Here is a 15,186-nt window from a genome sequence, read left to right on the forward strand (position 1 = left end):
GTTAAATTCAATTGGAGAAGCCTAAAATTAGGGCTGTGTGAAACCCATTGGTCTCAGTTCACAGGGATAAGAGCAGATTTGATTTGCATGAATTCATACCCCCTGAGTTTTGCTGTGAGTTTTGAGTAGAACCTAAAATCAAAACTTCCTCAGCCATCACAAAGCAAAACCCTAAATCAATCCCAGATGACTTGAAAATAGGCCAGGTTTTATTCAAAAAGTTTGTGAACTTATTATAAAGGGAATAGAACTGCAATGAGATGAATATAGGTTGAGTTTGGAATTTGTGCTGAAGTGGGTTTCAGAGTTTTGTTGTGAACATTTTGCATAGCTCTGCATGAAATGTTCTGAGAAAGCAAATGCATATGCATCACTGAATTCTTCACTGTCCATCAGGCCTACCCAGATGGACTCCTGGAAAACACTTGAGAAGCAGTCTTGCATTGGATAAGCGGCTCTTCCTATCTAGCAGCTGAACTGAATGTTTTTAAAGCCACTATAAAACTATCTAAGCAAGGTCCAAAACCTTCTTCTTAATATATATAGCAAATACAATGTATAAATAGTATTCCCAGACCAACCTTTAATATTGGTTTTTTAGTTTATATTTTGCCTTGATCTTATAAAAGGTCACTGGGTTCATAAAAAGACTACATAGATCAGCGTGATCCTTGAATAAAGAACAAGGGAGAACACTGTTTGCCTTAGAGTCAGGAGAGATTTATACGGCATCATTCAACTATGAGCCTGTGATCTCTGGTATAATAGCCTATTTATTATTTAGGGTCTGATTCTTATTTCCACTAAGGTCTTGTGATATGAATAGGAATCAGACTCCTAGGCTTTCCCTTAAATATTTGGGACAATTCTGCACTGGCTTATAGCCTTTAGAGCTGTACTGAAGTGAATGGGGTTGCCTGGAAGAGGTAGATTTTGCTGCTCACATTCAAGCCCAATCCTGCATGAAGCTGTGTACCCTCAATGGGGGTTGAGTTTACTCGGTATCCATCAGGCACCACTCTGCCCCTTGCAGGATTAGACCCTTGTTATCTGCAGTGGTGGTACACAGTAATGAGGACCTGGGATATCTTGGTTCATGCTTTCTGATTAACAGCCCTCTCTCTGTTGCAGCGATTCCATATCATGTCACACTCACGACTGGCATAGAGCCCGGCGCGAGCACTGACAGCCGAGTTTACATCATCATTATGGGGCCGCAGAAAGTGCAAACAGACAGGCTGTGGCTGGATCTTACAGAAGATAAGGATGAGTTCGCAGATGGCTCCGTAGAGAAATTCTCTGTTTGGGGAGCAGATGTTGGGGAGATTAAAAACGTGGAGGTACGGTATGAAGGAAATGTGCCTACTGGAGGCATAAGGGACACCAGGCTGGAAGGATGGGATGTGTTTGTGTGTGTGTGCAGTAGAATAATTATGGGGGGTAAGTAGGACACCAGCCCTGGGTGCCAATGTAGAGAGGCCACCAGCTGCTGGCCCAGCAACCACCTCCATCCCACACCACTGCTCCCCAGGGTGCAGAAATTGCTAGTAACGTTTGTGTGTGCATAAGCACATGCTCTTTTAGTTGGAGGTGGGCAAAAGCGGAGCTGCTGATATGCAGAATGAATTGAAACTGGGGCTTTCCAAGCAGACAAAAAGTCCATCCAAGCCAGAAGCAGAAGATTAGCCCCTTCTGGAAGGATTCTGGAGCCGAGGGCCCAGTCCGTCCCATTGCTAATTGTGCGAAAAATCATCCATTGTTTTTCCATGAAATGGCTGTCTTAACATCTTCAAAAATGAATTCTCTTTTATCAGGCCCACTCTTAATTTCCTGACAGGTGTGGTAAATTTGCTGGGGGCACAATTCTGTTCCAGTCATTTCCCCTGTTGATTTTCACAGCACTTCCATTTGGGTTTCATAAACTGCCTGCAGCAGGAAAAGCTTCTTGTATAATCTAGCTAAACATGGACATTATTCTTTCAGCTTGGAAGACCTAAACTCACTGAAGGAAATTCATCATGGCTCATAAGTAATGTTCACAGATAGTGTTAAAACCATTTTTACTGTGGCTCAGAGCGACCGAATTTTCATAGAAACTCCATCACTCCGCTCAAACTTAGCACGAGTCTTCAGACCCTCTCTATGTATCATTGCTGCATTGCAGGGCCTCTGCTGTCTCCTAAAGTCTTTCTCTGAGCCTGTGAACATCACAGCTCATAGGATCTGAGGACTTCCTTACTCAGTCTGCTCCCAGCTGCTGCTCTGGACTTTCCAGACATGTGGCAAAACCAGCTTTTTGTCCAGAAGGAGAGGAATGCAAGAATATGAAAAGAGTGAGACATGCTAAATAGACTGAGAAATCACTCTGTAGCGGCAGGTGATATGGTTAGAGGGAAATTGTTCCATTAACTTTCATTCAAGTGATGCTTTCTGATACCTTGAACCATCCCTCTAATAGATTTGAGTTTATTACCCAGCCATTTTCCTAATGCAGTCCAAGTGCCTCGTTCTGATGAATGCAAGCGGTGCTTAGTAGACGAGCATCTCAGGGTCTGATTGTGACCATCCAGCACATGCATAAATCTTTCTTGTTACTCCAAAGTCTGTGAGCATGCAAATGTCCTCCCAATTTGGGCAGATGAATTAGGGCATGCAAATATTTGCAGTTACCAAGTGTTTCAAGGGGAAAGGAGAGATGTCTGGGAAGGAAGGGAGCAGAACGTGGAGACAGATGAGAGAAGGGAGAGAGAGATGGAGAAAGAGAAGGGGGAGACACGACTAGAAGGGGGATCCTGGGCTATTTAGTCCTGGGTCTTCACAGGCACTCATTAATCAAAGTTATCCCCAAAATCACCTCTTCAGACTCTCACCGACAGCTACAGGGAATGACATCTGAAGCAGGAGAACACCCTACAACAGGCTGCCAAGGACCTGCCACAGCAATGACAGGGAATTGGTTGGTTAATATATGCCCAAAAGATCCTAGGAAAGAAAAGGATCGTGCTCCATGTTACAGAGGAAGGCAGAAGCTCCTGCAGTTCACCACAAAGAAATGGAGGAAAAATAGAAAGGAGCAGAATGAAAGGGAATAAGGTGAAGATGAAAGTGAGAGAAAAAAAGACAAATAATAGCGCACAGCTTTACAGCCAGAGAAGCCTGTTGGTCTCTCTAACCTCAGTAGGACCTGCTGCGGTCCTGTCCGTCCTTCTCTTCACTCTTGATGGTCTGTCTTGGGTCCAGTGCTGTTCAAAGTGCTTATTAATGATTTGGAGCTAACAAGATGAAGTTCAATACTGACAAATGCTAGGTGCTACACCCTTGGGAGGAATAATAAAGCATACAAATACAAAATGGGTGACACCTGGAGGGATGGCAGCACCACAGAGAAGGATCTAGGAGTCTTGGTGGATCACAGCCTCAACAGGAGTCTGCAATGGGATGTAGCTGCACAAAAAGTGAATGTGATTTTGGGCTGTATCAATAGGAGAATTAGGTGCAAGTCCTGGGAGGTGATAGTGCTACTTTACTCAGCCCTGATTAGGCCTCATTTAGAGTATTGGTTGCTGTTTTGGGCTCCATATTTTAAAAAGGACATGAAAAAGTTGAGTTTGTCCAGAGACTGGTGACAAAAATGACAAAGGGCTTGGAAAACAAGTCATAGGAAGAGAGGTTAACAGAAATGGGCATGTTCAGCTCGTGCAAAAAGCACTGAAGAGGGCACATGATAAGTCTTCAAATACATAAAGGGCTGCCATAAAGAAGTGGGAAGAGACCCTTTTTCTCTTGCTGCAGAAAGCCGAACATGGACCAATGGCATGAAGTTGCAATAGAGCACTTTTAGGTTGGATATGAGGAAAAACTTCCCTGTGAGAACAGGGAAGCAGTGAAATACTGCCTAGGAAAGTTGTCGAATCTCCATCCCTGGAGGTGTTCAGGAAGAGACTGGATAAACATGGGTCAAGAGTGATCTAGGAGTATGCTATGGGTATTTCCCATGTTTCTGAGTGTTGCTGCTTGCCACATGGAGCTGGAAAAGAATATGTTTTCCTCTCCTGTTGCTACATGTGTCAGGGTTTTTGTAGACCTTTTTGGACCCAGAAGTACTGGGTGTTCGCTGACACCAAGGTTGGGAATTTTGATTCGGGTGTACTAATGCTCCCGCTGGGACTAAAACCTGGATGTTCTTGGCTAGATGGTCTTGCTCCTCCACTTGAAATCAGACTAATTGCCACATTTAGGGTCAGGAAGGAATTTTACCCCACTGTCAGATTTGTACAAATTGTGGGTATTACTATTTTGCCTTTCCTCTGTAGTGGGGGACATGGCCCTTGAGCATATTTTAGTAACCTTCACAGTGTCAGGACATTAGCTGCCATGGTCCTGTTGCTTTGCTGTGGCAGGTTAGGGTGCTGTGCCTTGTGGTTGTGTGACAGGGTGGGTTGTGAAGTTTTCTTAATAGGTTAGACGAAAATTTGCATGGAATGATTATCCTGTCTCAGGTGGGGGATTGAACCAGATGACCTCTGGAAGCCCCTTCCTGCCCTGCTTTTCTATGACTCTAGGTTAGACACCCCCGTGCCTTTGAAATACAACTTCTTTAGGTTCCTGAAACATGCCTGCTAGAAGGAACCTGATCTGGCTGCATGTTCAGGCTACCTTACAGCTGTGGAGTGACTCAAGACCGGGCGCCACAATGGCATCGTTTATAGCACTCCCTATTTTGCAACAAAATTTGCTATTAAAATCAGCTATTTATTATTGCATGCTGAGAAAATCTCAAAAGGTTTTATGTTATAAATGCTCTATGCATGCAGGGGGTTGCACTGCCCTGAACTAAATTTTAACTCGGACATCGTCCTGAAAAATCTTCTCCTGGTCTTCTGCTTGGTGGTTGCTTCTAGAAATCAGGGTTCCCCTTTTGGCACACCTTGATATTAATAGGAGTTTATAGTTGCTTTGAAATGGAGGTGTCCCCTGGTTTCCCAGAGTTATCCCTCCAGGGACATTGACAATGAATCCAAAAAAGCTGCATGCTTCCAGAAGAGCCACAGCAGACTTTTCCTTTCTAGGTCTTCCGTCTGTCCCTGAGTGCAGAGTGGCTTCTTAAAACTTTCCCCAGCTCCTTCATACCTGCCATCCCACTGCAGATTTAAAAAAAAGAGTTTACATCTCAAAGAGGCTCAGCAGCTGATTTGGCATGGAGGGAGCTGAAAAACAAGTGTTGTATTCCCATTCACCTCACACCCCAGGAATCCAAGAATTAATGCATCCATTGTAGACTTGAATTTCCCTAGTGGTTAACTCTAATTTTCTGCAGCTGCACAGACATTAGTATTGTAATAATACTCCTAATAGCAGTGATGGCTGAGGCAGTCAGATAAAAACGATCATTTGTTTTTGGGTGGGGAAGATACTGTAGATCCATCACGTAAGATGGAGCTGTTATTGCAAGAAAAAAACCAAACAAATGATGAGGCTATTTAGAGTTGCTCAGGAAATAATTTTTAAAAATGGAGAGCTCAGGGCTCTGTGTTTCTGTTAATAACTAGCAACTTTGGCTGTGAAAATAATGACCTGTCGACTGTTCTTATTTCCAGCCCTTTGTGAACAGCTTGTTCATTAGAACGACCGACTGAAAGAGTGTTTCTCTCTGGTGATTGGGATACATAATTATGCTGATAAGAATGTGCTCCGATGAATCTCCCAAGTTATGAACAGGGACACACAGATGCTCTCAGAAGTTTAAACCCTTAGTGATTGTGTGTGGCTGTACCCTCTCTAGCTTAGAAGGGTCTGGCTCATTTGGTGCCTATTTGGGAGACCTCCCAGAAAAGTCCTTGCTGGTGCTGGTGACTGGGAACAAGGCTTTTTTCACCTGGAGGAAGGACTGTGAACCAATGCCCAGCATAATGCTGGAGTTACAGTATTGCTTCAGATACCAGCTCTTGGCTGAGGTTCTGAACACAGGTGGTCAATAAAAATCCCATTAGTATTTTTAGCGTTGTAGAAAGGCTGATTAAGATTGGCACCCCACTGCGCCGGGTGCCTTACAAAGAAGCAAACACATTTTCTGCCCTTAGGAAGTAACAATTTAAGATGATGAGCAATGCACTGTGGTTGGGGAAGAGGAAATCACATCCAGTATATGTGATGTTGGTGTATCTAGACTTGCATTGGCAGGAGGTGGATATTGTATGTTATAGACTTGCATTGGCAGGGTGTGGATATTCAATATTTCCTCAATTGTCCCTCATTCTGGCATCTAGGTTTGGGATGATTTCTTCTACGTGTCACTGCAGAGCTGGGTCTGAGGGAGGGTTTTGGCTGATGAAAGGGTTTGGCCTTATCGCTCAATTCAATAAAGCCATAAGAGGTGGCTGGGATGTAAAGTAGGAGGAGTCACCAATGGATGGCTGTACACATCATAATTGGTGTGGAGTGAGGAAGAGTGATGTAATGAGGCGTCATCCAGCTTACACCAATAGGAGTGTTTCTTCTGTTTCCATATAGGCAATAGTCTTCTGCCTACTTAATATCCTTATTTCCATGTGGGTATGGTCTAGATTTTAAAAGCATGCCCAGAAGTGGGATGTGGAACTTCCCAACCATATTATCTCCAACAGATACTGAAAGCTTTTCATCTGTATAGGAATGTACTCTCATTCTCTGTCCTATCCTGGAGGTGGCTGCCTTGGAGAGGTACACATAACAGCACGTCTCTCCCATTACCAGTCAAAATACCTCCTCTGATCTGCTTCTCTCAGGATCCCTGGATCTGTCCCTGTTTCCTTTAACAGCTCTTCCTATGTCTGGCTGTCACAGGTGGGGCACGATGGTGGCACACCAGAAAGCGCTTGGCTGGTGGAGGAATTGGCACTGGTTGTGCCCACAAAGGGTGTCATGTATAACTTCATCTGCAACTGTTGGTTGGCCAGAGATAAAGGGGATGGGCGCACATCACGGGTTTTCAACATAGTGGATGCCGACTGCATTAACATTGGCCTCAAGGTACGTTCTCAAATCTTTTAGATCTTGTTAACAATTACATTAAAAGCTTCATCTACATATATGCATGCACTCTATATCATACCAGATCCTACCCTGCCAACTCTAGCTTTGAAAATGGCTGTATTGTAGCATCTCCAGGAAGCTGAAATGTCTACTTACAAAGTGAACTTATGTATTTTGGGGATTTCCTTCATCTCATTACCTATTACAAAGCACTGCAAATATTTACTAATGCTTAAATAGCCTATAATAATATGTAAATCGGCTGTGTATTCCTAGGAGATAATTTCAAAGATAATAAATGAAGATATTTTTGTATGTGCAAAGTTTGGGTGGGGGGAGGTTGTGTGCAAATTGTTTTTCAAAATTCAGCTGCCTTTTCTGAAACAAGTACCAAAATGTTTCAAGTCAAATATAACAAAGACAGGAAACAGGACAGCCCCAAACCACTCTGTGTATGCATCAATTTGAGGCAAGATGTTCTGTTTCATATTCCAACCCAAATTAAAAAGACCGGATTACACAACCCTTAAATATATGATTCATCGTAGAAATATGTAGTAATACGTACGAGTGGACAATTAAACACAGGCCGTATTTAATGTCTTTGTGCTGTTTCAGATCCGGACAGGTAAATTTAGAGTTGCTGCTGGATCACACTGCTGGTTACACATTAATTTCATGTATATGGCTCCTGACTTCAAAGTAAATTAAGTATTTTATGTATCCCGGGGAAATAAAAAGTGGTAAGATTTTTAGGGACTGAACGACTCTTAACGATGAATAATGTCCAACAGAACCTCTGTCAGAGCAAGAGGGCAGGACACTGAGGTTAAGACAGACTCTCTTTGAAACATCCCCCCAGGTCTTTAATAGCCACCTGGACAACTTTTAAAGGCTTGTATCAGTGACCTAATGTCTTGTCCATAATCCATATTTACATTAAGGTTTAAGCTCAGTTTTCCTTTAAAAACCAAATTCTGACCGCTGCTTCTTTAAGTGAATTCATCGACCTGAATTATTTTCTGGAAGGCTTGATGGAAACCAGGGGAAGTGCCTTGCACACACTATGAGAAGAGTATGTTTCATGTTCTGAGCAGTTTCAAAACCTATTTTTGCCAATTTTCCCTTAGATTAGATTACAAATCCCAAATGAGTTTAATTAGTTAGCACTGATGGGAATGAGGGCTTTTAGCTAGATTAGGAAAGTTAATGGCTAATTTTCCTTCTGGTCTTGCACAGTCACCACATAACTTGAATGCATCTATTTGAATTTGTTGCTCTTTGATTTATTTCTCTCATTTGGATTCTTGACATTGAGACAGACACGGGATAACAAGCTACTGTGCCATTACTGAGATTAAAACGACTCTAAAACACTTGCAAAATAGAGGGGGAGGTTGGGGGGGCATTCTTCCTCTTCAATATATGGTATAAACAGGATCCAGGATAGTGTATCAAGGTTTAAAAATGTCTGTTTTTATGAGATTGGAAGGGGAACATTACTCAAAAGCAAATGAACATTTTGAAAGCAGTCTTTCCTTAAAGTTATTTCTGCTCTGCTCTTGAGAAATGCAGTACCTACAATTCATACTGATAAAACTTACCTCGTGCATCACAGCATTAAGTCGTGTCTGGTGTTGGAACTGCTTTCAATATCTTTCCACCGACAAACCCAGCTGCCTTTGTTACTAGGGGTAAATATGTGAAAGTCAACTATAAGGACCTAGGAGCCTTAATTCCCCTGAAAGTTGAGATTTAGGTATTTTGGAAATAGTCTACCTGATAAGTCCAGGTATTCACACTTCAGAGGAAGACGATTGAAAATAAGCCAAACTGCTTTCCAGTACAAAGACTGGCCTACCTTGCAGACCCCAGAGCAAATGTATATCCCATTGGGAAACTGGGAATAGTTGCTATTCAGAGCTCCCCATTACCACTGAGCACTCTGGGGATACATCCTGTATTTGAGAAAAAGGAACGAGCCTTTCTCTGGGAATCTTATTTTTTTAATGGCAAACTTTTGAAGCTGCCCAGAGGTTTGTAATATTGGGATCCATCTGGAGGGAGGTGTATTTGTCAGCAAAGCAGATAAGGCTGCATGAGAGCAGCCACTTATTACATGACACTGCTGCTTATCAGGTGCCCAGCACTCCCCAAGTGCACATATGTATGACGAGAGGATCTCTCACTCAAATGCATTATGTGGGCTGTCAGAAGATGCTATAGCTGCTGAAAAGGTTAGATGATGAAAAGGGAAACATGCCATAGTAACTTTTGCCAGTATCTTAGTACTGGGATACACTGGAATTAGGAGACCAGGAACGGTATCTTTCTGATTAGTGCACTTAAAAAGCAGACAAGGTACAGATCCTAATCAGCTCTTTGCTCAGGCTTTTGTTTGAGTTAAGAATAGCCGTGTGCAATGTGACATCACCTGACAGCCTCCACTCCTGCTAGGTTCTCTATGAAGTTACAGTTGTGACTGGAGACCAACAAGGCGCTGGCACTGACACCAGTATTTATATGACTGTTTTTGGATCGAATGGGAGCACTGAGGAGATGCAGCTGGACAAAAATGGAGACAGGTAAGGTACCTGGCCAACTTTGTCCTTAAAAGTAGGCAAGAGCAGACCTCCCGTTTCAAATCTAAAGGTGGTGCATTAGGATTGTGCTCTTGCTTCCTGGGAAATAAATGACAAACCTTTTAGTAACTTAAATGACTTAGGATCAGGCTCCTTTTGTGGTGGGACAGAAGGGGGCTACTGTGCTGAGCCACCCATCTCACTGTGCCACACCCAAAATCACGCTTCGGGAGTCTCCCTTGGGGAGCCTACATCTGGCCGTCCCCCTTCCTAGAGACCTCACGCAAGCCTGGGGTAATGCTGCCACCACCTGGGCACTGGTCTCTGCTAGGGTTTTGTGCAGCCTGGGGTACACAGACCCAGCCAGCCTTGGGGGTGCTTTGCCGACTGGTAGTATTTCTGGGTGCTCCTTGTAGTCTGGAGCCTCTCAGGATGTTCTCAGGTAGGACTGAATTAGTTGATAAACAGCTGAGCGCTGCTAGGAGTGAAACACATCTCTGACCCCTCTCCCCTCAGGCATTTACAGCTAGGCGTGCTGTGCCAGATAGCCTTGTATTGATCAGAGAGAGAGAGAATGGGGCAGAAGAGTAGAACAAGGGAAGTTTAAGAGAACACAAAACATTTTGAGCAATACAGAATAAATTGAGCCTTTCATCAAATTTGGGTTCGGGGACCCTTTTAATATATAATAATCTAATCTACTAGCTAATTTTCAGACATACTCACTGGTTCATCCATAGAGAGACTCACTCTGGAGGTTCACTGCTTGAGTCTGTTCCAAGATGCCCACTGGAGGAAGAGAGAGCCCCCTCCCCCCTTCCCCTCCCCCCGACTAGGTGACCTGACCCTTAAATAACTTTTCTGACCTCACCACTTGGTTCCAACCAGAAATAGGCATTACTTGAACACTGCTGATGCAGACCAGTCATTTCAATAGTGGTCAGCACCCCTCCACTCCCGGTGAAGTAGCCAGAGTCACCAAACTGGTTCAACTAGTTCCTTGGAGGGAAACTTAAGACAAAGGCTCTAGACACAATAAGGGGGATGGGAGGTGGTCCTCTCCAGTCCTAGAGGAAGCAAAATATACAGCACAAACAAGATACACAGCAAAATAAATCCAAACACACTTGACCATACACAATCCCAAGTGTATATGAGTGATACATTCTCCCCCAAGCCTGAAATGTCCCAGTCCAGAGACAGACAGAGGGAGATTTCTTCACACCCTTGAACAAGACAGGAGGATGGAATATACTGTACAACCAATGGTATAATCCTTTGTTGTTTGTACAAAGGTTGTTTCTATGTAGTTTTAAAGCTGTACGCTGTGAGGGAATCTGCAGATATTGTAGTATCCTGTCACCAGAGGTTGAGGCCTTGTATGCTATGCAGATTTTGCTGTGGAATCCATGTTTGTTGGAGAAGGTAAGGCTAGTCCACGCTCCCTCCCTGCTGGGTCTGGGATGGCCACTAAGAAGTAAGCCCTCTCTTCCCTTCTACTCCACCTGACAGATTCTTTGGAGAGCATGCTCAGGATGCATCTTAGCTGTCTGAGCGCTGCCTGCCAGGCTGGGGGGCAAGTGGTGAGATTTGGCAGGAGGTAATGTAGACATGGCCTACGATTTCTTTTTCCCTTAAAAAACAAACAAAAAAACCCTTAAAAAACCCAAAGTAAATGTAGGCCAAAACAACCATGTCTGCCTGAGCCTGCAGAGAGCCTGGTCTAGGAGCAATGTGAACCTCCCCAGGATTTATATCCAGCTGTTGTGTACTGTGAATGCACCTACATGTGGAATTAACACATAGCAATGAACTGTGGAGCAGTTGCTGGATGTTATTTTTCCCAGGTGCAGCATTTACATGTGCGCCCAGGGCTGCAGCATGTTGAGCCAGGTTGGAGCAGCCCCAGCTGGCAGAAGGCCTGTGGGGTTAGCCTGCCAGTCTGGGGCTGCTCTGCCCCAGCTCCATGTGTTGCAGAGGAGCTGGCTGGAGCACGAGGGCTCTCGAGTGTGGGGCTAGCTGGCAGGCAGCCCCCACACCATAGCAGCCTTGTGCCTCAGCTGGCCCTGGTCACTGTCTACTCATGTGTTTCGGCTCATGTAACTACTCTGTTGTAGGATAGTACTTGTCCCAGACAGTACTATTCTACAGCGGAGTTAGTTTCCTGCACCCTAATATGGGTGCATGTGTAAATGGTGATGCTTTACTGCAGAGCTAATTAGTCAGCTCCACAATAAAGCGCACGTGTACATGCACCCTGTGAAACCTAAAGATGAGGAGTAAAAGTTATGGTTTGTAACTACTCCACTTCTGGTATCATTTCATCCAGAGCAGCCAGTTAATATACCTAGTCTGTAAACTGATCCTGACTCCAGTATCTTCTTGGGTGTCAGAAGTCCTACCTGCCACCTAAAACCACCCATTTTCTCCCTTAGAGCATCTACAATACAGTTAGACATTCTCAAAACAAGAATCTGTGTGTACTGAAAAAGCAAAGATAGCCTAAGCTAAGTCTCAAAGGCCCACATATGACTTATTTTCTAATGTTAAAAATGTAGGATTTCTAATATTTAAATTAAATATGTCCTTCTACGTCATTTCCGGAGTGCTGTAGACTAGAAGGATCTAGAATTTAGAATAGAATTCAGGTCCAGTTTGTGGTAGGGATACCATATGTAGCCTACAGCCTCACAGCACATTAACTTGGGGAACTGTGACCCTGTGACTGGTGTCATAACAGGTAAGAGTTCTGCGTTCAATAGGATGAAGAGACCTTTGGATCTTCCAATAGGAAGATGTTCTATTTGCAGATGTCATTACTAAACGCTTCCTTGGGTGAGCCTGTTCAAATGATCTTGAATCATTCTTGTTCTCCATTATGTAAAGAGAACGGTGTCCTTTGTTAAGGATATCCCTGCTTAAAATCTCTACGTTGTCTTCAAAGGACTCAAACCAGCATAGTGGATTCAGTCCTTTCTGAACCAGGCAGGCTCCAGAAAGCTACAGCTGCTGGTGCCATCTTCCCCTCTCTCCCCCTCTCTCCTATTAGAGATACCCAGGTGCGCTTGTACACATGACGGGGGTTTCATTCTTAGGGCTGCATTCTGTTCCCCCTAAAATGAAACAGTGGGTTTTTTAATTGAAATGGTAGGGTTTTATTTTTCTGTCACTGTTACAGTGAGGGAACTGATCCTTTTTTTTTTTTTGACGGAGCCTGCCCATGGCCGGGGGATGAGCTCCCAGCAGGCTGAGTAGCCCCTGAATTGCAGGGAGCCCTGATCTTTCCCTCTGCAGTGGCAGCTGGAGGGCCACCCAGGTGGGCTGCTAGCTGGCTGGGTGCTGCCTCTGAGCTGGGATGCCTCCGGATCCAACTCTTCCCCGACCCTCCGAGCTGGGGCAGCACCCAGTGCACAAGCAGCCTTTCTGGGCAGCCCTGGGGGGTGCCGCCACCGCGGAGGGAAGGACTGGGGTCCCCCACAGCTTGGGGGCCACTTGGCCTGCCAGCAGCTTGTCAGGCACCTGCTGAAGTCAGAAGTGGTGAGGGGCCTGATACTTTTTTTCTGCAGAGCCTGCCCACCTCTCCTACAGCCAGGGAATGAGCTGACTAATGCCTGCAATGCATCGTTGCAGACTAAACTACATCAGGATATAATTTAGTTTGCAATGATGCAAACTCATTTGAAACCCCCAAAATGTTTGAACGTGTACAGTGTGACATCACTAAGCCACACAAAGTGACATTTTTGTCATGTGTACATGGTAATAGCCTCATGTGTACAAATGCCCCAAAAGACCGGTTAGAAGCCATGGAGTGCCTGAGTGCTGATGAACTTGTTCTTCATGGTGCCCTTCCCATCTCTGTAGCTCATCTGCTTTCCCAGTGCATTAAGTCCAATGGGCAACCCCAACTAGTGTGGAGATGAGACATTGGTTTTGTTTCTAAGACAGAAAAACAACTCCATGCCAGCACTGGTCGTCTGCGGAAATATTGAAGGGATGCCTCTTACTTCCAGGCACTGCTGGGGCAGACCTTCAAGGTAGCTCTAAATGAACAGCTAGATACAGGTGAAATCTTTGGACTGAATGGCCTTGCCAGGCAAAAACATAACTTCTTCTTTAATTGGTTAAAAAGTTGGGAAGTAACTTATGTTATAACGACATTAGGACACGATGAGGGAGATCCACACAGTTTGTGCTATCAGTCACCAAAGGTATCTTCAGACAGGATCCCTCACAACATAGTGAAAACATAGTTGCTGCACACAGAGCTACTCATAAAGGTTCACTTCTAATTTATGCACTGGATAAAGCAGCTTTTACATGCTGTAGCTCTGGCTCAGAAATGCTGGTGTCCTTGCTCTGTTCAAGTTGCAGTGGTCTTAATTTCATTGGAATAAATGGGCTCATTGAGTCAAAGGCGTTGACATAACCCTGTCGCCATACAGCATTATGCAGTTAAACATGGTTGAGGAGTTTGTGAACAGAGACATTTACACACACGTTGGAAAATGCATGCCAAAATTCACAAATATATTGAAGAAAAAGAATCAAAACCAAAACATAAACCATTTTTGAAGCTGCGTGGTGAGACCAGGCAACCTAAATGAAACCCATCAGAGCCCCTTTACCAGAGAGAGGATGTTGATTAGTCTTTTATTTTGTCAAGCTATCTTTTTTAGTAGGGAAGGAAGGGTTCATTCTGGGAACTGAATCTTGAGGTGTTCACAGCAGGGATGGCCATTACTCCTGCGTTTGATGAACAGGACTCAGAGAGGGAGGAGAACATGGTTAGTAAAAGGTAGGGGATTCATACCTTCATTGATAATCTCAGCACACAAGGTAGTCAGTCATAGATTTACACCCTGCCCTAGCAGATTGGCCACAACAGCTATTGCTTTGCATTGTGGTTCATTTCTCTGGAATGGGATTATCTGGCCGGCTCCCTCTCCTTCACTGGTCGTTTGGCTGGCACTGCTGCCGCAGTTGCCTCCCGAACAGATGAAAACTGAGAGAAAGAGTTACAACTGGAAGAATGCATTGAAAAGACAGCAAGGGAGACAGGAGTGGAGGGATTATTAAATTAGGGTCCTTGAAGGCAGAGCCGTAACAGTCAGGTGTCCTTTGCAAAACACTGGACATGAAGTCCCGATAATCTGGGCTCGCTGACACGGGACAGAATCTCTGGAGTAAAATAGCGGCCTGTCTGCCTTTCCCTAGGAAATCTCCCAGGAGCCATTTCTACTATTTTACTTCTTAAAGCCGCCCTTTTTAAACATCTAGGAACAAGGGTAGTGAGTGGACAAATCTTAGTGTTTCCTTCCCCCATTCACCTAATTTCCAACACATCCATTTTTATGTTAATTTTCAGTTCCATCCTCTACCCGCTTAGCATTCGTGGCCCAGGCACAGCCCTGGAGTTGCTCGACAAGCCCGTCCTTGGGGAGCAATCCAGTCTCTGCCTCCTGTTCACACTCCCGTCTGTCCTTGTTGATTGTCACAAGCTATTGGAACATTTTATAAACTCTCACTGACTTCCCACACCTGAGCTTGCAATGAGGAGAGCTCTATCAGCTCCAATTATTACAACAGTGTT

General features: G+C 44.4%; 1 protein-coding gene across 1 annotated transcript in view; it reads left to right on the forward strand.

Moving 5' to 3' along the window:
• Positions 1-15,186, forward strand: part of LOXHD1 (lipoxygenase homology PLAT domains 1) — a 218,785-nt gene that overhangs the window by 158,640 nt on the left and 44,959 nt on the right. The window contains exons 32-34 of the mRNA XM_019496142.2: positions 1,132-1,340; positions 6,823-7,008; positions 9,469-9,596. Coding sequence (XP_019351687.2) covers positions 1,132-1,340; positions 6,823-7,008; positions 9,469-9,596 — 523 coding nt within the window. The remainder of the gene's footprint in view (positions 1-1,131; positions 1,341-6,822; positions 7,009-9,468; positions 9,597-15,186) is intronic.

This window comes from Alligator mississippiensis, chromosome 3 (assembly GCF_030867095.1).
Source record: "Alligator mississippiensis isolate rAllMis1 chromosome 3, rAllMis1, whole genome shotgun sequence".
In the NCBI taxonomy this organism is placed as follows: domain Eukaryota; kingdom Metazoa; phylum Chordata; order Crocodylia; family Alligatoridae; genus Alligator; species Alligator mississippiensis.